This window comes from Rhagoletis pomonella, unplaced genomic scaffold (genome assembly GCF_013731165.1).
Source record: "Rhagoletis pomonella isolate Grant_MI unplaced genomic scaffold, Rhpom_1.0 Rhpom_scaffold_04302, whole genome shotgun sequence".
Taxonomy (NCBI): domain Eukaryota; kingdom Metazoa; phylum Arthropoda; class Insecta; order Diptera; family Tephritidae; genus Rhagoletis; species Rhagoletis pomonella.
The window spans coordinates 1-10,075 of NW_023462851.1; the positions used below are offsets into that span (position 1 = coordinate 1).

The 10,075-nt window shown below is 38.8% G+C and overlaps 1 protein-coding gene across 1 annotated transcript; it reads right to left on the reverse strand.

The window, feature by feature from the left end:
* Window positions 1-2,588: 2,588 nt before the first annotated feature.
* LOC118754646 lies at window positions 2,589-3,476 on the reverse strand. Its single transcript, XM_036489536.1, has one exon. The coding sequence runs from the start codon at window positions 3,474-3,476 to the stop codon at window positions 2,589-2,591; it is 888 nt and encodes a 295-aa protein (XP_036345429.1).
* Window positions 3,477-10,075: the final 6,599 nt, after the last annotated feature.

Sequence of the window (10,075 nt, forward strand, 5' to 3'; positions counted from 1 at the left end):
CATTGATATTGTCAACGTCGTCATCATAAAGAACTGTGAGAGGCCGAGAATTGAGTTTTGCCTAGATTTCACAAAGTAAGGTAGCAAATTCTTCGTAAGTGAGCCTAGTTTCGCCTAAAACACGTCGGAGGTGAAATTTCGTTGTTTTAACTGCGGACACCCAAATTCCTCCGAAACGTGGTGCACCTGGTGGGATTAGATGCCAGTTGATGAATGAAGTGGCCATATATGACCCGACATCTCGAGATTTGGACATCTGTTTGAAACTCTTCATTAGTTCGCGGTTGGCGCCAATAAAGTTTGTGCCATTATCGCTGTGCATATCGGATGGCAAACCTCTGCGGGAGACAAATCTTTTTAGAGCTGCTATGAAAGCGTCTGTAGTCAGATCTGAGACAACTTCAAGATGCATTGCGCGTGTAGCAAGGCAGACAAAAACAGCGATATAACCTTTGATTGGAGCAGCATTGCGACCTTTGTGAACCTTCATCAAAAAAGGGCCAGCATAGTCGACGCCAGTGCGAAGAAATGGTCGCGCTTGAGTAACGCGGCTGGGGTGAAGATCTGCCATCTGCTGAGAGCAAGTCACAGCACGGTAGCGGGTGCAAACTACACACTTGTTTATTTGTTGCTTGACTAAACGACGGCAGGAGGTGATCCAAAACTGTTGGCGTAAAATATTGAGTAGTAATGTTGGACCTGCGTGAAGATTTGTTAGATGCTGAGAGACAATGATTCCCTGAGCTAGAATGCTGTCCTTTGACACGATGATTGGATGTTTAGTTTCGACGTCACAGTGTGCATTCCTTAGTCTGCCGCCGACTCGGAGAATTGACAGTGAATCGATGAATGGAGAAAGCTTAGCAATTGAACTTTTAGTAGAAAGTTGTTTGTGCCTTGATAGTTGTTGTATCTCTTCGGAATAGTATTGCGCTTGAGACCACCGCACGCAATGCATGAGAGCCTTATAAATTTCTGCTGCAGTATAGCTCGTTGGAAAAGTAGTGTTGCTCTCGCGCCTTCTTATGACAACACGATTCCACGCCGAAATTGTAAAAAGTACCTTGTTTAGTGTCGAGTAACGATTAAAAAGTAAATTGATGACATCAATCTGCTCAGTGGCCAGGAAGGCGAAGCAAGTATTTTTTCGTTCCTCAGCCGCAACTTGGCTGTTCATATCAGGTGCATTGTGAATGGAGCGCGGCCAGGTTTGCTGTGGCTGAGCAAGCCAAATGGGCCCGCGCCACCAAAGATTGCAGTTCAAGAGCGTTTCTGGCTCCAGGCCACGAGTAGCCACATCTGCTGGATTGTCTGCTGATACCACATGTTGCCATGATGGGCGAGGGATGGGTTCGATAATTTAGGCAACCCTGTTGGCAACATATGTTTTCCAGCGCCGTGGATGTAAAGATAGCCAGCCGAGTACAATCATCGAGTCTGTCCAAGCTATGCATTCAACATCGCCGAGCTCCGTTGCGCCTTTGACAGCCTTGAAAAGTCTGGGAAGAGACATCTGCTTCAGTGGAGCAACCTTTGTTTTGGCAGTGAGCAGGAACACCTTGGCGCCCTCAGCTGTTGGAATGCGGCAGTATACTGCAGCTGCATAGGCCATCTGTGAAGCATCTGAGAAACCACAAAGCTGGAACTTATCTCTGGGGCTAGTGTGTACCCATCGCGGTATTCGGAGCGAGTTGAAGCAAGCATAGTTCTGCCGAAATGTAAGCCAGCTCTGCGATAACGCAACGGGAATATCTTCATCCCATTGAATATCGTGTAACCAGAGTAGCTGAAACATGGTTTTTAGTAATACTGTACACGGTGACAGAAAGCCAAGTGGGTCGTAGATTTTGGACGACTCCGATAGGATAACTCTTTTGGCGCAGGCATTGACGACTGGCGCGACTTTGAAGGTAAAACAGTCATTGAGTGGTTGCCAATGCAGGCCCAGAATCTTCAGACTGCTCTCGGTATCAATTTCAGCGATGTCCACATCAGACGTTTGCATATCAACATTTTGAATTATGCTGAGATCATTTGAAACCCATTTTGAGAGCGGGAAACCCCTAATAGCAAGCGTCTTGGTGATGTCTGCTTTTAAGTTGATGGCTTCTTCTACGCTGTTTGCGCCTGCAATGAGATCGTCAACATAAAAGTTATTTTTGATCATAAAACCTGTTTGAGGCTCATCAGCATCTTTGCCCGCAGCGTAGATGCAGCGTGTGGCAAGGAATGGCGCGGTAGCTGTTCCATAGGTGACAGTGCGGAGTCTATAGTGTGATATTGGTTGAGCAGCGCTAGTTCTCCACAGGATGCGTTGATAGTCTCTGTCGTCATGGTGAACAAGTACTTGTTGGTACATTTTGACAATGTCGCCACAGAGGCCGATACGATATCGTCTGAAGTTCAGCAATAACGATGTTAAATCACGCTGGATGGTAGGGCCCACTGCAAGTGAATCGTTCAGAGCTGCACCTGATGCTGATTTGGCGGATCCATTGAATACCACTCTGCATTTAGTTGATCTGCTATCAGGCTTTAAAACTGGATGGTGCGGTAGATAGAAAACCTTTTCACAGTTCTTGTTGACCTCAGAGGCAGGGATTTTTTTCCATATGTCCCAATGCAATGTATTCCTCCATGAAGGCCTTGTATTGATTGAAAAGAGATTCATCGCGTTCAAAGCGCCTTTCAAGACTTGCAAACTGCTTGCGAGCCGAAGTGTAAGAGTCACCTAGGCGCGGTGAATCATCTCGGAAAGGGAGTTTTACAATATACCGACCAGCATCATCGTAGCCATGCGTTCTTTGGAAATGATTTTCGCAAAACTGTTCTTCCGGAGTATAAAGTTTTCTCAGCACTTGCGGCTCGTTCTCTGTTTCCCAAAAGCGACATAATGCTTGATCAACTTTGAAGTCATTAATTGAGGCAGTGACAGAGTATGAACAGATATCCTCCCCGCCGTTATGCACTTTGCCAGCAAGTACATAACCAAAGATAGTATTTTGGATGGTTGGAAAGCCTGTTTTGCTGGTAAATTTTCCATCAGTAAGAAAGTCGAAGAAACGTTGTGAGCCAATGAGAACATCTATTGGCTGAGAGATAAGCGAACCGTCGTCTGCCATGTTCAGGTTTGGTGGAAAATCGCAATGAGACGTGTTGACCGGATCTGACTTATCCTGGTGTGAAATGCGATTCAGAATAAAAGCATCAATGTTGACTGACACGTTGCTGTCGAAACGTGATGTGAGCTGCAGTGATACGATACCTCTTGTAATAACTGATTTTGCTCCTCCAATTCCACCAACCTTGATGCGCCCGTTTTTACGCGAGAGCCGCAATCGTTGGACTAGATCTTCAGACACAGATGTTCCCATTGATGCTGAGTCCATCAGCACCTTGCAGACCGACGCTCCGGTGGTATTGGTGTTTGAAGCTTTCACGACCGCTGTAGGAAGCGCAACCCTTTGATTCACCATATTGCTTTGTATTGAAAATGTGGATAAGGGAGGCTGACTGTTTGATGTTTCACCTCTAGAGGGGGCATCTATGTGAAGGCATGAATGATTTGTCGTCCACATAGGTAGCATTTTTGCTTAGAGGTGCAATTGCTGACTCTGTGCTCTCCGGAGAGGCAATTGTAGTACAAGTTATCATTCTTCACGAATTCTCGCTTTTGAGTTACACCCAGCGATTTGAATTTAGGACACTTGTAAAGATGATGCGCACCATCGCAGCTGGTGCACGTTGCAGGTGTGTGATTAGAATCTGTTGCTATGAAACAGCGAGCACGAAAAGAAGTGGAAGCGCCGCTCTTATATGTTTCCATGCACTCAAGAGCTGACCATCTTTTGTTTAAAAATTCTATAAATTCTTCGATTTTTGGATGATCCTTGGACCCTTTGTCGCTTTCTGCCCATTGGCGTTTTGTGTCATCATCCAACTTTTTTAATAGCATGTATATTATCCAGGGATCTCGGCTTTCTGCATCTGCTCCTAACGATTTCAGCCCTCTCAAGATGCAGTATGTGTTATCAGCTAGCGTGCGGATTGCCACAGCTGACGGCTCAACTACGCTTTTGAGCTCGAAAAAAAGATTTTATGTAGGAGATGATTATGGGTTTTTGCTTGTCATACCTCTCGCATTGCTTGCTCCAAGCTCTGTCGTATGCTTCATTTGAGCAAACAATACCCGAAATCACCGTTTCAGCGTCGCCTTTCAGATACATTTGCAGGTACTGGAATTTTCGAGATTTAGATATTGTATTTACGTTGTGTACAGTGTTTAAAAACAGATCTTTAAAAGTTGGCCACTTGCAGTACTCCCCATGGAAGGCAGAAATGTACAACTTTGGTAAACGTGTATCGCAGCTGCCAGCTTGGTCAAGCATACTGCGCTGAGTTTCTGTGAATCGGTTGAGGGTTGTATTTAGATCTTTCACTCCAGTACTTGAGATGATAGCTGATGGGGTGGAGCGAGTGGCTAGCAATACGAGAAAGCGTTCTTTGAGGTCCAGATAGACATCTTCCTGCGAAGAATATTCCGACACTTGGTCATCATGCGATGCGATTTTATTGTCGACATCTATAAATTCTTCCCATAAGGCGTCAAGCCGGTCGCACTGGATCTTCAGCGCCTCATAACTTGTAGACTCAGTTGCTGCTAAAACATAACTTCTATATTTTGTGAAAGAGCCTTTTATTTGCCCGCGCGTACGAATTAAATTTGGGACTTCCATTAATTTGCGTTTGGTTTTGTATAATATGTGAATTTTCGCCAAAGGTCTTTTGACAGATAAATTATGTGAGAGCGCTCTGAGACAACAGTTAGGCTGCGCTTCTTTTCCACCGTTTGATTATAAGTACAAGACGAATTATTGTTTCTCAAATTATCGCTCACAGTAACAACGGCATTTACTTACGTATGTACATACATGAGTGAACGTCAGATAAATAGGAATAGCTTTTGAGTTTTTGTTTTGCCTTTTGAGTGATTTCCTTTTTATGTGTTATTTTTTTTTTCGGGAGGCGAATTAAGAGTGAATTGAGGTAAACCGCAGACTGAGGATAACTGTTCAGGCTACACACAATGCAGCTTTTAATTTTAGTTTTGTCCGTACACGACCTTTTCGCTAGGTTGGGATGTCTTTTTTTTTGGTATTTTTGTTTCAAGTGGTTCAAAGCCAATCGGGCTCGAATGACCAGAAAATGTTGCCGATATTTACAAAGTGGACTGTAACTATGGAGTGACGTTGATTACACCGAGACAATGCAAACACAAGTTCGCTGCTTGGCTGATAATACGGAACTGAATTTATTGTAACAGACTAGAAAGGGTGAAATAAACAGAGTACTTCATATAAAGGACAGTGATGTTAACATGGAACATTTAATGGGGATAAAACGTTGAATAATACATAACTTTAGACATATCATAAAACCAGAACAAGAGCAAAAACAAGATTCACATTAGATATCTTGAGAATAATGTAGAAAAGGGACAATGCAATGAAAATTGCCGCAGTTTATTTATTATGTTTATAAATATTGGTAGTATTCAGTTCAGGCAAAGCGTTGGTAACGATTTTTAGTTTTATGTTCAGAGTTTAATTTTAAATGTAATGTAAGTTAACAACTCTTTTGTGTTAAACTTTACTATTTATTTCTTGTGTATTCATACGTTTATTAGTTATTTATTAAATTTAGGCATAATAATACAATTAAATACTAAAGGAGTACTAGCTGCAAGGTATCTCATTTTGACATTCTTGTCACTTAATTGTGAATAAAAGCGAAACGCGTCCATCGATTTTCATGATCTATGTCTCATTTTGCTTAAAGGTTATGTGACTTTGCGTACAAGTAATACGACTTGCCTTTTTTCCGTTTTGGATTTTTTATGAATTTAAAAAATAAAAAAATTTTATATTTTAGGCAAAAAATATTTTTTTCTTCATACATTTATTTTTACCGGCAAAACTATTGATTATATAGAAAAACGTTATATGAACAGAATAAAGGAATTGTAATTTTTAATTTTTTTTTAATTTGTTTGAGCAAAATCGGACTAGTGGTTCTCGAGTTATGTCAAAAAAAAGACCACCAAAAGTGACAATTTCCCCTATATGATAGTTACTAACTTCAAATCGATATATCTCGATTCCTAGACGTGACCCAGCGAAACGCCGGGACACGTATAACTTCTTTTCTACCGATATAACTTTCCCCGGTAGTTTGAACCCTTCCCGATCACTGACCCCTACGATTTGTCTCACAGTGTAATCGTTGTTTTGAGCAAAAAATAAAACTCAGTTAATAACGATTAAATAGTGATTTTTATAATAAAAGTTATAACCGTTACGGTCCCTGGTATTTTTACATGATTTGAAACGAAACTAAATTATATTTTGAGCTGGTATTTTTGTCGGTCCACAAATACGGGAATTGACGTCTTTAGAAAAAAAGCATGGAAAAGTTTTTCTTCTGTGTGTGAAAACTTTCTTGGAAACACAAACAGTGAGCATTATGAACACGTAGTAAGTGGCATGATGTCTGCCTACCATTCATGCAATATGTCCATTAAATTGCACCATCTGCATGCTCATTTGAATATGTTTCCATAAAATTTAGGCCAGATGAGCGATTAACAAGGTAAACTAAAGATTGAACAGCGTTAGTATGCTCTCGCAACTACTGTTGGTCTCTTAAAAGAGATACCTGCAGCAATTTATACAAAAAACAAACAGAACGAAAATATTTCTTAGAAAAAAGAAAACACAGATATACTTATTATCACTAAATACAGCATTACTAAGCCATTTGTTATTATACCTTTCATGAACATGAAATGGTATTATAACTTTGGTCCGATGTTTGTAAATACCAGAATAAGAACAGATAGACCCATTAAAAAGTATACTTAAATGATCACAACGTCGAGCTGAGTCGATTTAGCCATGTCCGTCTGTCCGTCTGTCTGTCTGTCCGTCTGTTTGTATGCAATCTAGTCTCTCAGTTTTCCAGATATGCGGATGAAATTTGGTAGGTGGATGTATTTTTATAATGTATGAATCATTTGTTGGAACCGGACGAATCGGACCACTATAACATATAGCTGCCATACAGCTGATTGTTCAGATATGAGATATTTCGTTATAAGTTCTCCATTTATGCAGCTAGGAACATGAAATTTTGCAATACTTCCACCCATTATCAATAGAAAACTTAAAGTGAAAATTACTAAGATAGCTCCCATACAACTGATTGTGCAGATATAAGATTTTTCGTTATAACTCCTCCACCTAAGTAGCTAGGAACATGAAATTTGGCAGTGTTGTCACTCAATATCAAAAGAATGCTTTCAGTGAAAATGACGAAGATCGGGTCGCTATAACCTATAGCCTCCATACAACTGATTGTTCAGATATGAGATTTTTTGCGATAACTTCTCCATTTATGCAGCTAGGAACATGGATTTTCCCGCCGCTTTTACTCATTGTTAACAAAATACTAATAGTGAAAATAACAAAGATCGGGTCTCTATAACATATATCTCCCATACAACTGATTGTTCAGTTATGAGAATTTTTAGTTATAACTCCTCCATTTATGCAGCTGGGAACATAACATTTCGCAATATTTGCACTGCAGAGGTGCACGCAGTCGACGTCGCGGGCAAACTGCGCGCACGCGAGCGTGCTAGGCGAGGTGAAGTGAGCTCTACGGAGATGGCATCGTATACATATTAACCACTACACACTTATTTTCAAGTAAAAATGCGTGTATGTATGTGTACTTTTGCGACAACTGAGCCAGTGTGGCATCTGGCCACCAGAAAAATCCAATTTTTCCAAACCAAAAGCGCCAAGTATTTATTATCATGTTTAATCATTTTTTTGATTCAGTAAAAAGTGTATATACATATCCATTTCCTCACGTTTTTATTACTAAATTAATTTCGATACATTTATAACAACGCAAAACATATTTAATTTACCTATTCCTCACATTTTATTCAGTAAATGAATTCCATCTTAATGTAGAATATTAGTGTGTAGTGCATACATACATACATACATACATACATATGTACTTATGCATTCGGTGTGCTTAAATTAAAAAAGCATAAATTAAAAAAGCATAACCGCACCAAGCATTGAATTCCAATTATTTTGGCTTTTTGGTTTCCCAAAAGCACTAAATTTAGTGCAAAATGCACGACCCTGGCAACAGTGAGCTGAGCACATCAATGCTCAAACCGTGATGCCAGACCAAGTATTGAGTAAATGCGCTATGTATATTTTTCTTTTAAAGCAAAAGTTGTAATTGGCGAGGGTATTGATTTTTGGTTCTTACATAGAACACTGATAAGATTCACAAACTTATCTTAGGACTTAATTAAAATAATCAACATTATTTGTAGACGAATATATTTGTGTTCGTATGAAATAGTAGCCTATGTCGGGAGGCTGGATTTAGTAAAATGTACCATTTCCTATATTTTTTAAACCACAAGGAATTTTTTTATGAAACTTTATACGAATATTGACTTGCTAGCATCGCCATTAACATTACCGCCTTTTACGTTTATTTTCCAAGAGTTCTTCAACGACTCGGCGCCAGTGAGTCTTTCGCAATCGTATGCTGCGAATGGTTCATTATACTAAAGCCAGTCTTCCGACATAAGCTACTATTCTATACGAACACAGATATGTATACTCTCTAATAGGCTTGTAAAATGCCCAATACCCAAATCCCTCGCATGAGTTATTATCGGTAAAAAATTGGGTACGCTCAAATCTGGCATCTCTGCAGCAAGTACAGCGCCAGTGAAACAGTGTTGATATTTTAAGTACAATTGTACTTTTTTCGGTACAATTAATTTTAAAATGTACAAAAGTACAATTTGCCTATTTTAAGTACAACATCAAAAATACTTTTTGTACCAAACGCTCAAATCTCTTCTAGCACTTTGATTCTTAATTCGTTTACATTTAAGTAAATGGATATACATATATTTCATATTTGCTACAAAACGAAATTATGAATTGTAATTTTGAATGTAAACGTGATTGTGAACAGTAATATTAGTGATGTGCGTTATGGTGATTGCGATTTCTTATCACTGGCGGGTGAAATATCCCTCATCGCTATTTATTTTGAAACAATCTTTGGAAATGCAATTTACCTAATGGCGATCCTGCAGAAATAGAAGTAATTGAGCAATTCGGGGGTTGAAAGTAAAAAAAATTTATGTAAATTCCATGCGTTGAAATTAAAAATTTCCCTTGAGGATTTCCATTTTATCGATAGTGATCTCATTTTATGTTCATTAATATGAACCGACCTATATAGGGTATTAATGTTTTATCATCATTGTCTTCATCTTTGATAAAATTACACGGTCACCCGGTATTTATTTTATTTTCTTAAATAATTTTAATTATTTTTTTTTATAAAATTGTAGCTCATTGTCAAACAAAAACCTTGCAAATAAATCCAAACTTGAAAGATTGAAAAAATCAACAAAGTTTCATCAAATCTTCACAGTTTTTGTTCAGAATTTGTAGACATGTTTTGGGTTAACATTTTTATAGCCCATTCATTCTAACATAATAAGGTGCAAGTTTGAAGTATCTAAAAAATACCATAGATTTTTTGAATTTTTCTGTTTGCGGTGTTGCGCACTAGGAAATCTAACTAAAAAGCTCGAAATTTTTACGAAAGTGTGTAGATTTTTATAATGTTGCAAAAAGATTGAACCTTGGTACGGCTTTTTTTAAGTATAAACTGTACTTTTATAAAAAAAAAATACACAATATTAAGATAACTGGCCAAATCTTGTCAATATGTGAGTGTCGTAAAGTTTTTATAAGCACTTGAAATGCTATTAAAATGTCAAAACTTATTACCGAATCCAAAAAAATTAATCCATTAATAATACCTTTGTTGTTGAGGCAATAAAATCAATAAAAGCGCGATCACATCCTCATCGCATGAGTCTTCAACACCAACTGACGGTATGCAGTTTTATAGTCGATTCAATTTTAGTATTATAAAGTGAAAGTTCAGCTAAGAG